Source organism: Podarcis muralis, chromosome Z, assembly GCF_964188315.1.
Source record: "Podarcis muralis chromosome Z, rPodMur119.hap1.1, whole genome shotgun sequence".
Lineage (NCBI taxonomy): Eukaryota > Metazoa > Chordata > Lepidosauria > Squamata > Lacertidae > Podarcis > Podarcis muralis.
This window is the reverse complement of record NC_135673.1, coordinates 21,576,746-21,593,397: the sequence shown is the minus strand read 5'-3', so window position 1 is coordinate 21,593,397 and position 16,652 is coordinate 21,576,746. Positions and strand designations below refer to the sequence as shown.

Below are 16,652 nucleotides of genomic sequence, written 5' to 3'. Positions count from 1 at the left end.
AAACTAGGTGCATCTTATGGTACAATGTGCAAGTGGGATGATCACTCTGCAGACCTTTCCAGAATGAAGTCCTGGATGGTGTTACTACTAACAATGTTCTCACTGCTGCAAACATTGCTTGTCAGAGTCAAATGTGATAGAGCTAGATGATGGCCACTTATGATATAGATCATCTCAGTCAAATGCACCTAAAAATCTTTCTATCAAAATGCAGCCTTTGGAGCAAGTTGAGGCTTGCAGAGGGGGAAACATCACAGTGGACTGTAGTCCACAAATGATGTTTTAGAGATGTGATAAAGTTCAGAAACACAACAGCAGGGGTAGGTAAAATATTTATTGAAAGTTGTTCAAAATCCATTGTAGTTCTTTCAGTATCCATGCTACAACTGAATGCTGTGAGCTGTATAAAAATGCATTTTTAAAAATATTTATGGAGTCAATATCAAAAAATAGACTAATGGTGTTAAGGCACTTGAAATATAATTAAATATAGCAAATTTGCATAAGAGAAAACTACTTTGTTCAGTATAGTAGTAGTTACCTCTATTCAACTTTTAATGAGAAACATAATTTCCCTTACCTTCCCCATACCCACTCCCTTCGAGAAAAAGCACTATGTTTTTCTTGTTCTATGTCGTCAATCACACCCAGTATTAGGCCTGCCTTGAAGGAGTGTTATCAAGCCAAGAAGCAGAAGTTCCAAATTAATACAGTTCCTAGAATCCTTTTAAGATTCCTTCTAGATCCAGTTCCTAGTATCCTCATGGACTGCAGGATGAGAACCAAGCAGATCATTTTCATTGAACATGGAAGGAGCTGGGGAAAGCAGCAAAAGCAGAAGAAACAGAGGCTTTCTTATAAAGCTTACAATCACCAACTAAGATTCATTATACATATTGGGATCTTCCCTCTCTCACCCCACACCTTTCCACTGCAATTCAGAGGTAAAGAAAAGCAGTGAAATATTATTACAAGGCAATGGCAAAAGCACAGACATGTTTGATGCTTTGCCCTGCATTCTGCATGCAATATGTTCAGATTTAAGAGATGTTGCCCCAAACTGGCAATGGAAATCAACTCCTAGAGACAGGCTTCCATGTGAAAACTGCTCTGTGAGTCAAGTGTCAAATGCACTGAAGAGTTCTGTGCACGACAAACCACACACACACACACAGCACCTAGAACAGTAGGCATGTCATTAACATACTGGAACAGGGCCTTATTTTCAGCCCATAGCAAGTTGGCAATATGAATAGCTTTAACTATTCACTTGTTTGGGAGACTAACACAATAGCGAATTGGTACTATCAAGGCTGACCACACTGACTTTGTCTGGCTGGTGAATGTGTATACAGCAGGCTGCTCTGCACAGAGAATCAGATACGGGCTGTGCACCTTTTAACACAAATTGTTGAGGATGCTTCTTTATTGAACAAAGGTCTGCTGGGGCTACAAGCCCACATGACAGTTTCAACATCAGAAAACACTTTCTGGTAGTCATGAGCATTTGAACTGTGCATGGAGTAAGAGGACGATGCACTGTACTGAAGGAGTTCTAGTGTAGATTACAACGTGAATGAATGCAACCAGCCCCCCCCCCCCCCATAATTATGACAGCAGTATTACTGAAAGATACTCCCAGGGTTTGAGAGAGAAAGGCTTATGGAAGTCACTTTCAAGTTATGTACTTAAAAAAAAAAAAAAAGGAGTCAACTTCTCTTCCCAGTTGGCTCTGCATTGGAACATGTTGCACAGAAACCGAGGTTAAAAATGTCATCACAGAATCATAGAATTGGAAGGGACCATGACGATCATCTAGTCCAACCCCCTGCAATGCAGGAATCTTTTGCCCAACATAGAATCAGATCACTTGGAAGCTGAACATCTGCCTTACAAAGAGGGACCTACTGAATGCATCTGCAATGAGTCCTTTGCAATGGGGGGAGAAAAATATGGGCAAAATGTAAAGTTCTTGTAGGTGCCAGAAATACAATGCAGTGTATATAACAGTTAAAGCCACAGCCCAAAAGACTGCATGGAAAGCTGCACATGCACACTGTACGGTTTTGGGGCACCTCCCTTGTCAAAGCAGCCCTCCCTGTGCTCCCCCCCCCCCGCTAAAAGCCACCCTGAAACGCAGGGGAACTATGAATAAGTCCAGTAGTTCATTAAACTACAAGTGGTGGTAACTGTGATTATCAGGGTGTCTCTATGCATAACACAGAGGCACTAACATCTGCCTAAAAGAGGGTCTTTGGACTGTCGCCTGAGAATTAAAATTTAGTTTTCTTTTAAACTAATCAGAAACAAGGAACCCAGATGCAAAATTATACTAGACTTAAATTAAATGGCGAAAAGAGCATGTATCTTAATACAGTGGTACCTCGGGTTACATACGCTTCAGGTTATAGACTCCGCTAACCCAGAAATAATACCTCAGGTTAAGAACTTTGCTTCAGGATGAGAACAGAAATCGTGCTCCGGCAGCGCGGCAGCAGCAGGAGGCCCCATGAGCTAAAGTGGTGCTTCAGGTTAAGAACAGTTTCAGGTTAAGAACGGACCTCCCGAACAAATTAAGTACTTAACCCGAGGTACCACTGTACTCCCCATGACTTTTAGGGCAAATTGTCAAGGCACTTGACATCTTTGGTTTGGTGTGCAACAGTCTCATTCCTATTCATTTCAAATGGAGGTAGCATGGTCCACATATTTCACGCTTCAGGAAAACAGCAGAGATGCAACATTCTTTAGCTCATTAGGAAGCTGAGAGAGAGAGAGAGAGAGAACACACACTTTTTAGGTTACCAAATCAAAATAAGCAATTATTGCTCACAAATCCTAAAGACTCAAATTGAACACCCACTGATTTTAGAGAAATGTAAAATGTACTTGGCATCAGAATATGCTGCATTTAAATTTTAGCTGGCATCACTTGGGAAGTGTGACAGAAAACATGCCAACAGAACAGCAGCTGATGATTTCTTAGCTCAGGGTCCTCTCCCTCCAAGCCCCACTTAGACAATCTCTCTGCAGGCAGGAACCTGTGCATGCCATTTGTATGCCTAGCATGTAGGCCTAGCATATTTTAGAGACTTGTCCAAATACTTCCCAAGTTACAAAGTATGTTTTTTCTTTAATCACAAAACAGAAAAGGTAGTCTTTTGTCTGGTTATAAAATAAAGATTCCCCCCCTGTGGTTTTAACCCTGTGATGTACTGCATTGTGCATTCTGAATGGCCATGCTTGCGTCCCTTGATCTGGTTTATTTATCTTCTAACTTGCTTGTTTAAAAAAAATCAGTCTAATTCATATTCTTCATAAAACATCAATTTATTTATTTAAATGTATTTTTTTATTAAAGATTTCTTGGTTTACTAAAGTATGTGCAATGTCTCTTTTTTCAAGTTACGTTTTCTACAGATCAGTTTCATTTGTTGAGACATTAGTGTTACTTCATAAAACATCATTAAGGAAAAAAGTGACACCATGTTCAGTGTTCTCTAAGTATTATTAATAGTTTGGAACTATCCAAACAAACAAACTATGCAATTTTTTTTCAGGGAAGCTCGATGTCAAAATAGTATTAAAAAGCTATTTATTGGGATAAAGGGATTTTAAATAGCAAAAAATACATACCTGTATGGATAGCCATGGTACTTAGATCTAAATATTGACAGCAGCCAACTGAAGAAGAAGACCACCAAACCGATGCCAGCCATACACATTACTGCAGGAAATAAATCACAAAATGAAGTCAGCTTGCCAAAACAGCATGAAAATAATCAATCATGAAACTGAAATTTAAAGAATGCTTAAAGGTAAAGGTACCCCTGACTGTTAGGGTCCAGTCGCAGACGACTCTGGGGTTGCACGCTCATCTCATTCTATAGGCTGAGGGAGATGGCATTTGTCCGAAGACAGCTTCCGGGTCATGTGACCAGCATGACTAAGCACTTCTGGCGAACCAGAGCAGCTCACAGAAATGCCATTTACCTTCCCGCTGGAGCGGTACCTATTTATCTACTTGCACTTTGACGTGCTTTCGAACTGCTAGGTGGGCAGGAGCTGGGACTGAACAACGGGAGCTCACCCCGTTGTGGGGATTCGAACCGCCAACCTTCTGATCGGCAAGCCCTAGGCTCAGTGGTTTAGACCACAGCGCCACCCACGCAGATTGTCCAACTGCAGTTCCAACTGAATTAATTTGTGAGAAAACTCTCAAAAGGAGCAAAAGAGGCCATACAACTTAGAAAACCAGCAATAAGTAACAAACCTATTCTTACTGACAACACAACTGCCAAAGGAAAGTTTTCCCAAGTACCAAAATATTTTTTATGGACACACACACACCTGCTTTTCCCATCCTGTTTAAAATACAAGCACACTGCATTCCAGGCACAGGAAGGAAGGAAGGAAGGAAGGAAGGAAGGAGAATGCTGTGGTGTCAGGATTGACCAGAAGATGGCGCTGCAACCCAACATTACCATCCCTGCCAGGTGAAGCGAAATCTGGTACTTACTTTTTCTCTTCATTACCTCCAGGTCAGAAGTTGCAGCTTCATGCAGGAGCACCATCCCAAGAGTAACACCAGCATCTGAGAAAGCTGTTTAAGGCCAAACCACTTCAACAGGCTGAACAAAAGTACGGCACATTCCTATCCAGTTTCTTAATGCTATGCATTTAGAAAAATCCTAACTTTTGCTGTAGTTGCAGAGTTTGCAAGACTGAGCCAAGTTTGAACTCAGCAACCTTGTCCTAGCATTCTGGGTTGAACTACAGAAAAAAGGAGGAAGGGTAAGAGTCATTATGTTTTAGGTCTCTGCATTCTCAAAACCTTGCTAGATTCCAGCCCACCCCACCTGACTTGTTATCTTTTATGCACAATTGGAAGCAAGAGACAGTAGTGAGGGCAGCTGGAGGGGGAAATCACTGAATTAGGGATGGGGCGGGCAGCATAAGTTACACAATGTTAACCAAATCAAATAATTCAAAGCAGTTTATAAAGACAAACTTATTGAGTCAAAAGCTTTCATGGATTACAACCCACTTCACAAGCAATGCCATTTTCAGTTTGTACTAACAGAAACAAACTCAAGAAGCATAGAGAGGGAAATGCACAGTCTGTGGCACTTTGAAGTTACAATTAAAAGCTTAAACTTATACAGATAAGCCCCAGGAACGTTTATAACAAGAGGTAAAAGTACAAACATCCTAAGCATGTCTTGTCCTTAAAAATAACAGCAATCCTACTGAGAGAGGAGCCACTGAAAATAATGGACACACATTTAGATCTACAGTATTCATTTCACTGAGTCTACTCTTAACGTAGTTGGCTACCACCTATATGAAAATCTAGCAGTTACAATGGTTTTCCATTCAGATAACCACACCTGACTGGCATCAGAATTCAGCAACTACTTGCTTGATCTGATCAATGATTTCTTTAGAAGGTTGCAAAGTCACCGATGCAAACCCCAGGAGACTTTGGCTAGATCTGGTTGAAAGGCTTTCAAGCTTAAGTATTTGTTGTTAAGAAGGATACTAAACAACAGAACAATGTGTGTTTCAGCAACAAATTGGGCTTGACTGCTCCCATGGATATAGCTCTGCAAGAAAAGGGTTAAAAAAATTATGCAGTTTTGATTATTTCATATTTGATTATAAGATTCCTGATCTAAATTTGCACATGCTCACACACATATCTACATGGGGATGAAAAGCCAGGTTCACTCAGTCTCCAGACTTGCTTAAAAGGGATTCTGCTGACTGCAAAACTGTTCCAATCAGTAGTTATTCCCATAGCATATTACTGTGGTACCTGCCTTCTCAGGTCAGCTAATACTCCATGCAATGATCCATCTCCTGCCAGGAACTACAACAATATTTCAGGATGTGTAACAGTGATTGCTTTCTACATTTAAAATGCTGGCTTTAACCTACAAAGGCAATAGCCCAGTCCTCCTAGGCTAGAGACTGCGTTGTTACTGTCACCTATAACAATTTCAAAAAGCAAGGAAGAGCACTCTTTCAGCAATTCCATCTACCCAAGAGCCAAAGAGAGAGTCGGAGAGAAGCAATTGTACCTAATCTGACCAAGAGAGGAGCGAACTAGTGGTTCCCAATTACTTAAGTTCTGTGGACCCCTTTTGTTTCAAAAGCCAAGCCATGGACCCCTACTTTTGAAAATTTTGCTCTCTCTATAGTACTTTTTGTTATGTGAATGGTGCCACAGACCCCCTGGGAACCACTGCTTACTGGAGCATCATGGTTGTTATAGCCTTTTTCCAAAGCGTTTGCACCTGCCTTGACCAGAAGTTGGAGCCATAACCCAAAATACCATACCTCCCAGCAAAAGGGAAATCTATCCAGTTGGTTTATGAAATGCATATATGCACTTTAAAGACGACAACTAACAAAACTGCATAAAAGATTTGCTTCCAAGAAATGCAGTTTCACTTTCTTCCTAAGATATGCAAAGGAGCAACAGGACCCAACTAAAAAGGTTACTGGTCTTTCTAACACACACTCCTTATCCTCCTTTAAGAAGTGTGCAACTTCCATTTAAGTGTATTCAGATGAATTTACTATCAGTGTTTGGCTTCTGAAGTTGTTTTTTTTTTTTTTTTTTAATGTTTATCGGTTTTGCATAAATAAGAAATTAACTTAAAATAAAATTATACCTCTTCCCCCTACCATACAAAGTGTCCCAATGATACCCATTGAAAATGAGCATATGGGTTGATTGGTCCCTGTCTAATTATATTAAAATGCCTTTCCATGTGTTTTCAGAGGCCTATATCCATGTTCCTTTGTTGACCTAAGAAATAAGAGTAAACCAAAGATTATAGAAGTTCCTTGGGTTTTTTCTCTAACCAGATGAAACGCCAGTGAGAAAATTGGAGGGTACCACCACCTCCAAATCCAAAAATAAGATGCCAAAAACAGATTTTTTATGTCTGAATAAGCATTTTTACAAAACTGCCTAAATGGATTTTTCCTATAGGAACTACAATTCGCAATACATTTGATTTGTATCCACGCAGCTGGTCCAATCCCTGGATTACTAGTAATACCGTATGATCACATCTTGCACACAATTAACTAGCACAATTTCAACCTCTGTAGCTGAAAGCTGGCAAGTTGTAAGCCTGCAAATTAATTGCATGCAAGTTGGAGAGCTTAAAAGCTCCTTTTGTTCTGGGTTTTCCTGGCACACAAATCGCTTTTAAGCTCTCCACCTTGCTTACCAGCCTCTGGGAGGCTCTCACAAGATCTTGTGGGAACTCAGATCTTGTGAGAGCCTCCCAGAAGCAACAAGAGAGCCTCCCAGAGCCCAGTATGCAAGTAGGAGAGCATAAAAGCTCTCTGCCTTGTTTGTGGGGGCAAGACCTGTTCAGTGCACCACCTCTGGGAGGTAAAATTGCTCATGCAGGGGTGGTTCCAGGGGTGTTCGGATATATATGTTTTTGTTCTGTCCCTGGAACATAACAAGATGTGATCATACTTCATACTTGTCAGGGCCAGAGTCAGATGCAAGTCAATACGAAAGACGCAAGGCTTCATTGTTAGTGAAGTTAACTCTTTAGTCAGTTTAACTTTATACAACTCAGCAAGTATCGGCGCTTAGAGACCAAGAAGGAGGGGAGCTTGTCGCAGCAGGAGAGGGCGAGTCCCTGGATTCTTCAGCAGCTTCTTGACCCCCATCCTCTGCTTCAGCCTCGGAGTCTGAACTGCTCCCTGTCACCAACACTTCCTACTCACTAAACCCTGTTGCACCTTCAACATCCAGGCCTTCCTTCCAAGCCTCTCCCCCTGACCTCTCCTCAGCATCCCACCACCAATCCCCTGGCTCTGAGCCTTCCTGCTCTGGGGTTTCCATTGGGGGTTCCCCGGCTGGTGCCACCCACCACTCCCCTTCAGCCAGCCAGTTCATGATATCACTGTGCAGAGGTCACATGGTGTAACGCCATCCAATATTACGTACTGTCTCACCCTCTTGTGAAGTCAATTGAAATAATACTCTGTGTGGCAAACAAGGCTTTCATTGTATATATGTATAAATGTTAGAATCATGTTTTGCCAATTTAAAAAAAATTCCAGTCTTCAATCATTCTTGGTATGAATCTAAATAAGTAGAGATGTGGTGGCAGATTAATACTTGCAGCAACTTGCTAAACATCTGGGCCAGCACAAAAAGCAGGGGAGACAGAGGGCAATCCTGCTTCATGCAGGAGCTCTGATTGCTAGCCATGTGCCAAAATAACTACAGAACTCTCCTGATCAAGGTTTAAAGCAGACTTATAAAGAAGGTCCCCATGTTAAACCTTTGCAAGTTTTCAAACAGAAAACTCAATTCAATGTGCTTCTGCACTTTTACTAAACATGGGGTGGCACTGAACTCAGTCTTACTCATTGAAATTAATGGGCATAATTTAATCACGTTCCTTAATTTCAGTGGGTCAACTCTGAGCAAAACCAAGTTGAATACAAACAAATACAGGATACATAAATTTTGAATTGAACAGTATGTAGTGAAAGTAAATAGGAGGCAAAAACGTATATATTTTTAAAACTGAAAATGCGAGATTTAGAAGCATTACTGTGACCAACAGTTTGTGAGAATCCGAAAGCAATGAAGTGTTGCTTAAAATAACCACAATATTTTCACTGTTAGCACAGCCTAGAAACTCTCAGTTTCACATTTAAGAGGCCTACAGGTATGAAAGACAGAACCTTTAACAATAAATTGAAGGAAGAAATATGCCTAATCAGGGACCTCTTTAACAGGCAGTGTGGCAAAAAAAGATTCAGGAGGAGAGAAATGTATACTAGCTATAATAATCTACACACTTCAGTAAAAAATGTATCACCTATTCTGAATACTCCTGTTCTGTATCTGTTACATATTCTGTACCTCCTGGTCTGAATACACCTATCCTGTATCAGTTACACTGACAACCCCTCTGCTTCTGGACTCAATTCAAAGCTGGCTGTGGCATTTAGAACCCTAAATCGTTGGTGACTATGTTGTCTAAGGACCACCTATACCTGTATGAGCCTGCCCAAGCAGGAGCCCTGCTCTCTGGTCCATCAAGCAAGAGCTATTAAATTGTGTGAGTGCAAGGAATAGTGCTTTCTCCCAGGGTGGGAATCTCTGGAACTCTTTGGAACCAGAGAGACACTCTGCTGGTCCTTAGAAAGCCTCTCGAGAAACATTAATTGAAGTCTGTGGTTGAGTTGTTTGACACTTTGACACATGAAAAAATACTTAGTAGCTGCTGCTTTTATGGGATGGGGGTTGTATTTTCATGTGTTTTAGATTTTTACAAATGAACTTGGAAGGGGAGTATATGCTGAAAGACATGTTAACATATTTAAAAAGTTATACTGGAGTTTTGATGTTTGTTTGTTTTTTAAATGATCACTTACCACTTGACCTGTATGGGGATTCTTATGAGCATATGGTGGCCCTCTGATGTGATTCCACATTTGCCCTGATGTCATTGCCAGAACGAAACACTGGAAACAACACGTTGAGAAATCAGTAAACTTGTAAGCACCAAGAAAGACATCCCTGATTCAAACATTGCTCACCTTTTAAGTGACCTCAAACAATACTGATCATTAATTTGTTTCCACTATTTCCCCACAGCTTTAAATTTCAGATATATTCTGAGCCTATGTCCTAGTTGAATCCTCAAAACAAGTTTATATTTCATTTATGCCCACATCATGATTGCATATTACACAATCATGTGACATAGCAAAGAGCATCCTGTCCACAAGTGGCTGCCAATACAGAACATGCCCCAAGCAAAGCAATTAAAACCCTTTTTTTAATCCAACAGAAAACAGTAATTTCACAACTGCATCTTTCCTCAAATAAAAGAGCTCCCACTAAGGGAATGAAGCTATTTTATTTCCTTTACAATGTAAACTCACAACAATTTACAAACAAGCAAACAAAAAACATTTTGCCACAATCTTAGGGGTGGGAGTGGGGAAGAATAGTATTCTCCTGATTTCCCTCTCAAAGGATAGAGAGGTTCAACCTCAGACAAGAAGATCTGACCTCATATACCTGCTCTATGAAGCTGCAGAAAGGTCCACAGCCATTATCACTCTAATATCAGAACTCTGACGCTGGAGAGAACAAGAAGGGATTTTCTAGAAATGGCAGTGGATCTTCAAGATCCAAAGCCATCCTGTTTGCTAATACTCCCCTGGAATTGAGGAGATTTCACCCCTCCCATATCCAAGAATCTGCTGATTCTCCAGAGAGGAGGGGTGGTTTTCTGCTCTCTACTTATTTCGCTCCAGCCTCACATCAAAGAGAGAGAGAGAGAGACTGAGTGTTAGAGAGAGATCGTGTGTATAGATAAGGTTGCTGCTAAGAGCAGCTGCAGACACTCAATGCAGTTCAGCATTTTTCGTTTAGACCTCATTTAGCTCTGTATATAGTTGTGTATTATAGTTGTAGATAGAATAAAGAAGATATTCTACAGGGCTGCTCTCCGAGTCGTTTATGCTCTGCTATACTCTGCTGTGCGACGACTGTCTTCTTGTGGAAGTGAATCCGGTGCTCACAACTCTAAGCTGTGAGTCCACAGCACTTTGACCTGTTCCTGTGCAGAAGGTGGTCTCTGGAAGTGCTACCCAGCTCGCCTAGCCCAGTCGTGGCTGAAGTGGATGAGTCCAGTTGGTGGCACTGGCTCAAGGGCGATGCTGACAGGAATGGGGGACAAGATACAGCAGCCCTTCCATCTGAATCAGTGGGAAAGAAACTGTTACTAAAAACCGGAATGACAATCTGTTTTTTAAACTGAAAAACAATACAGCCAGATCACAGTAGATGCATGCAAAGAATAGGCCAAGTGATGAGGAAGGTTGGGAGAGGGATCCTGGGGAGAAAAGAGGAAACAAAGTGGTTACAACATAATTTGCTTACCAAAGCAGCAAAAGCCCAGCCTGTCTTGTTATACAGAAAATCCAGGTTGCTTCTTCTTAAGTACACAAGGCCACCAATAACAGCGAGGAGCAGCCCCAACATCAAGGGCCCAGCATAGTTTGGAGGCCTTATCACACGGATCTATGGAAGTCAAAAACAGTTTGCACATTAAAGCAAACTGGAAGAATTCTGTACAAAAATATATAGGCACCAATAATTCCTGAACAGTTTTACTACTAGAGGGATAGGTAAGTTTTTGAGAATGCAGCAAAGCTACTTCAACTTCTAAAAAAAAATCTAAAGTGTTCCATATGGAAAATTGCTTTTGAGAAGTAACACTGAAGTACACAAATAATTTCAATATTTTAATTACATTACACTCTGTTGTTCTCATAAGCTACCTCAAAGTAGGTTACAATTAAACTATAGCCAGGAAGCACATTACAGAAACATCTGCTTTAAAAAGAAAATGTTTCATCTTGTGTACAAAACCTCAGAAATAGCACGGAGTATACTAGACCACAATGAAGTGAGCATTTCAAACTGAGATGTACCATGTATTCCTGCTCCAAGTTGCAGTCAATCTTACCTTACAGGTAAATGGTGCAGATGCCCACAGATCTCTAATAAGAACCTTTAAACAATTTAAAGCTGCATTTATTACATGCACACTTATGTGGAAACAATTCCCACCGAACACAGTGGCCTTACTCCCAGATAATATAGGATTAAGGATAGGATTAAGCTGCAAAAATAATACAAAAACCATAGCAAAGGGTTGTTGCTGGATTTTAGAATGCCCTGAAAATAATTTGAAAAGTGACATGAGAATATACCAGAAGTATTTTTAAAAAACCACTCCAATCACTAGCAGTTTTACCAGGATGCTCATGACAACTGGGAAACACAGGAAACAACAAAATTGCCTCTCCATAAAAATATCTAACAGTTCAACCCACTGACCCTTTCTCCATCCACCATGGAAAACATGATTTAACAGAGCACCAAAATAAGATTAAGTAAACTGTTCTGGTTTAAAAGAAATAATTGTATTGAGTGTATACATATGGTGGAAAAGATAGACAAGTGCTCATGAACTTGTTCTCTTCGTGTGGCAGTCCTGCTATTTGAGGCAACAGAACAATAATATATTTCTTTATACAGTGGTGCCTCGCAAGACGAAAATAATCCGTTCCGCAAGTCTCTTCGTCTAGCGTTTTTTTCGTCTTGCGAAGCAACCCTATTAGCGGCTTAGTGGATTAGCGCTATTAGCGGTTTAGCAGCTTAGCGGCTAAAAGGCTATTAGCGGCTTAGAAAAAGGGGGGGGAAAGCGAAAAAAATTCACAAGACTTGCAAGACGTTTTCGTCTTGCGAAGCAAGCCCATAGGGAAAATCGTCTTGCGAAGCAGCTCAAAAACGGAAAACCCTTTCGTCTAGCGGGTTTTCCGTCTTGTGAGGCATTCGTCTTGCGGGGCACCACTGTATTACAGTTAGAAGCAAAACACTGCATAGAAGTTGAAGTCTGGCCTTTACTTACATTGACATCAGTTCTATCAGCAACCCAACGGGCTAGCTGTTCAGCAGCAAAACCTCGTACTTGCAGTTCGTATGTGTCACCTTTTTTCGGTTTCCCTTTTGGTGGGAAATTAATGAAGGTTGGAGCAGAGTTCATGTTGAGCTGTATTTTTTAAGAAACACAAAGAAATGTACTGTTATTCAAATTGTCTGTTGAGCTGCTACCTAAAATCCATGCTCTGAAATGGAGCTCAGATTCTGAAGTTATCTAGGCATAACTTGTGAACCAAGACACATAGGTCTATGTTGCAAACTCCACTGCCTCACATAAATACCAGTAGTTGTACTACAGGTTACCAGAAAAGCTTATTTCTTCCCTCCCACTCCACTTAGTTTGAAATGCTCTGAAGAAGCAAGTTATTACTTAATGTGCCATCCTAAATATTAGAGTAATATTAAGTATATTTATGTTACTGATGCCCCAGTAAGTATAAACCGTTTTTAAAAACAAAACAGTAATGCACATCTTTTTCTTAATCCTACTCCACAAGTATAACTACACAAGAAGCACATTACCATTTGAAATACATCAGAGCCTTCATCGAAATCAACCATGGCAAAAAAGATCCTGTTTGTGAATGCACTTGAGTACCGCCATGAGTTTGCCAGAATCTGATATTCTTCATCAGCTTGCCTACAAAAATGTAAGAAAGTGCTGTTCAAGCATTTAACCATGTCAAGATTTAAAAGCATTTAGCCCATCAGAAGAACGTAAGCCCACACTTTCACACTAGCTGTAAGAAGAAACCTGAACAGCAGCAATGATCATGCAGCCACAATTCACCACTACAAAAGAACAGCATCTGAACTGACAGGGATGCATATACTTCCTGGCGTTCCCACAAAGTTGCAATTTTGCTTTCTTTGGAGAAAGCCTTTTATGTAGTAGGATTCAAAGACCCACATCCCTCAGTCTCAGCTAATGTAGTACCAATAAATAATGTCTTTAGCTGGATCCCTCATGTCAATGAGCATTTCTTTGAGAATATTTTTATAATTTGAGAAGAGATGGCACTCCAGGTGTGAGTAAGTAGAATTTAAATCTTTAATGCTAAATGCTAAACCAGTTATGGTTGGCACTTCAGAGGTGCGCAGGTAGAATTTAAGTCTCTGATGCCAAATGCTAAGTCAATTAAAGATGATGGTCTGTGAATCAGGTGCTTGAATAAGGTTTAGCAAGCACAATACCTACATGAATTGTTTGAAGAGACATTCTTTCTGTCAAATTCTCTTCATAAGAAGCAGGTATAGTACTTTTAACTTAAAAAGCAACTCCCTGTGTATGACTTTATATCATTTCTAAAAGAATTATTTTCAAAATATAACAATGATTAATTGCTACTTCAACAATCTTTTGGTACACCTGATTTTTTGAATGCTAGCATGGTGCTTTTCCCTTGAGTACAACAGAATAAGTTTGAAGTAAAAAGGATAAAACAAAGGAGAAATACTGTGACACAAAAAAGCATACAAGGTTTTCTGTAATAATGAAATTTCAAGTAATTTAAATCCATACTTGCACACAACACATTGTCTGTGAGGCTGAAGCGCAGTGAACATAACAATCACAGAGTAGTTTCTTGGTGGTGCCTTTATAAGACGACGAAATTTATCACCGTTCAGTCGAATTACCGACCGTTTGCTAGCCCATTCCATCAGCTGGTTCACTTTTTCTGAAAGAACCATCTAAAATATAAAATTGGAAAGAAGAAAACAGTTTCTGTTAAACAAGTCTTCTACTAGGAGTCTAAGCTGCTACAGCTTAATCTGAACAACCATGCATGACATTTAAATAATAATAATAATGTATTAGGTGCATGATCCCAGAATCAGACCCAGCTCCTAAGCTGTGTTGGGAGACTGAGAATGGAATACTTATGTCTTCTCTTTAGCCTTTCCAGTATGTTATCATTTCATCTCCTTCCCAGTACCATTTCTTTACAGCAACTAGCATTGATAAATCAAGGTGAATATTCACTTCCTGAGTGCTGCTTGCAACTTCGTGTCCTACAGATGTTGGCAGACTACAACTCCCATCAGCCTGTGGTCAGAGGCCACGGAAGATGTCCAGATTATATGGAGTACACTAGGCTTGTTCACAGCATTCAGATAATGCAACCAGCAACAAGCCTTTGATTCCAAGAACTTGGCCACACAACATACGGTCTGCATAGACATGCCAAGGCACCCTTAGATGCTGCCCCATTCTCAGTTCTCTCCCCTCATCGTCTGCCATTTACTGCCTGACTACGCGGGTGGCGCTGTGGGTAAAAGCCTCAGCGCCTAGGGCTTGCCGATCGAAAGGCTGGCGGTTCGATTCCCCGTGGCGGGGTGCGCTCCCGCTGCTCGGTCCCAGCGCCTGCCAACCTAGCAGTTCGAAAGCACCCCTGGGTGCAAGTAGATAAATAGGGACCGCTTACTGGCGGGAAGGTAAACGGCGTTTCCGTGTGCGGCTCTGGCTCGCCAGAGCAGCGATGTCACGCTGGCCACGTGACCCGGAAGTGTCTCCGGACAGCGCTGGCCCCCGGCCTCTTGAGTGAGATGGGCGCACAACCCTAGAGTCTGTCAAGACTGGCCCGTACGGGCAGGGGTACCTTTACCTTTACCTTAAGAGTCATAACCGTCGGATCCTCCTCCTCCTCAGCGCAGGCAGTGCCCATCGTTTACCTTACGTGACAGGAAAACGCGCCCTCTTCTAGGTATCTCTTGCTAAAATCTGGCGGCACTAATTCGCTTGCGCCTATAGCTGCAGCCTGGTCGTGCATAAATTAGGCGAAACGTATTCTATTGCAGTGTAACTGGCAGCAGCTGAAGGCGCAGCCAACAACTTTTTCATTCATTATAATCTTCATCATCGTCATCCCTTGTTATGAATCCATCTCTCCACCAAGGAACTCTCTGCGGCGGCAACTTAGCAGCAGCAGCCTGAGGGGGGCGAAGACTCCCACAGGACTGCAGTGGGAGAGACGAGCGGCGATTAAGCGATGCAAAGTGCTTGAGGCGCGCGGGGGGGGGGGGGGCGGCACTCTGCACATGCTCGGCAACCCTGTAGTCCATCACACACACACACACACACACACACACAGAGAGAGCTCTTCCTAGGATAACTGCGGGCCTAGCAAACAGTTGTTGGCGAGCCTCCGTAAGTTGGGCCCTGAGAGTAAGAAATGTGGGCGGTTGGATGACCTCGGTGTGCCCCTCTCCCTCTCCTCCTCCGCGCCTGGATCGCGATCGCATCGGCCCTCCTCCAGCCAGCCCCACTCACCTCCTTCTTCTTCTGCCCTCCGACGCCGGAGCCGGCCAGCACGGCCAAGAAAGCCAGAGCCAGAACCCTCAGAAACGCCGCCATGACTGAACCGGCCTCCCTTCCTTCAGCGACAGGCAGAAAAGCCACTCACGGGCAGCCCGGCGCCCATAGGCCAGGCCGCGCGTCGGGCCAGTACCGGATTGGGTGAAGGAAACTTCCGCTGCCTAGCTATTGGTCCCCTGCGCTTCTTCCTCTTTCACTAAGTCTCCGCCCCTACCCGAACTTTTACTTTTTGGACTGGAAGTGGAGGAGAAAGGAGTTCCGGAGGGGAGGGGGGACGGGGGGAGTAGGAAGGACGCGTCAGACTCCCGTTGACAAATGAGAATGGGGTAAGCTGTTGCGATATGATTGGCCGCCAGAGACCGGTTGGGCGGACTTCGTGCGGACTGACAGGCAGCCCGCACAGCCTGTCTCTGGGTTCTGCGCCAGACGGGAGGACTTTGCGCTCAGCAGCCCCCAAAGGGAGGGGTAACAGGGAGGGGTTAGAGGGATGCGTCAATTTTAAAAGACAAGCTGTTTCTTAATTATTAACTATTATTTATTTCATAAAAGTTATGCACCATGTTTTAAATTAAAAAACCCCGAAACTGGTTTACGAAAATTATAAAACAATAAAATAATCAATAGGAATAATTAACAGCAATAATAGTGTAAGACTTTTTAAAAGTTAAAATAGCAATAGAGTAAAAGTAAAAGTAGATTAAAACTTGCATTGACTACGTTAATGATCATTTTACCTATTTATGTAAAACATGTTTATACCACCATATTCAAAAAGGAATAAAATGCAATTTAATATTAAAATGCAATTTTCTAATAAAC

The 16,652-nt window shown here is 41.9% G+C and overlaps 1 protein-coding gene across 1 annotated transcript; it reads right to left on the bottom strand.

Moving 5' to 3' along the window:
• Positions 1-316: 316 nt before the first annotated feature.
• On the bottom strand, positions 317-15,957 carry MAGT1 (magnesium transporter 1). The gene is made up of 10 exons (XM_028715410.2): positions 15,789-15,957; positions 14,040-14,209; positions 13,040-13,157; positions 12,486-12,626; positions 10,949-11,089; positions 9,430-9,519; positions 5,543-5,606; positions 4,520-4,594; positions 3,637-3,727; positions 317-2,763 (listed from the first exon to the last, which is right to left on the bottom strand). Exons 1-10 carry the CDS (start codon positions 15,870-15,872, stop codon positions 2,748-2,750), a joined length of 990 nt encoding a protein of 329 aa, XP_028571243.1. The 5' UTR covers positions 15,873-15,957; the 3' UTR covers positions 317-2,747.
• Between the last annotated feature and the right edge of the window lie 695 nt (positions 15,958-16,652).

Bases quoted from the DNA above. Each gene is read 5' to 3' on its own strand.
- MAGT1 (XM_028715410.2), bottom strand. From the start codon at position 15,872: ATGGCGGCGTTTCTGAGGGTTCTGGCTCTGGCTTTCTTGGCCGTGCTG. The intron at 13,158-14,039 runs GTATGGATTTAA...ACATTTTTGTAG, and splicing joins AGACAATGTGTTGTGTGCAA to GCAAGCTGATGAAGAATATC. The intron at 11,090-12,485 runs GTAAGTAAAGGC...TGACTTCCATAG, and splicing joins CTGATAGAACTGATGTCAAT to ATCCGTGTGATAAGGCCTCC.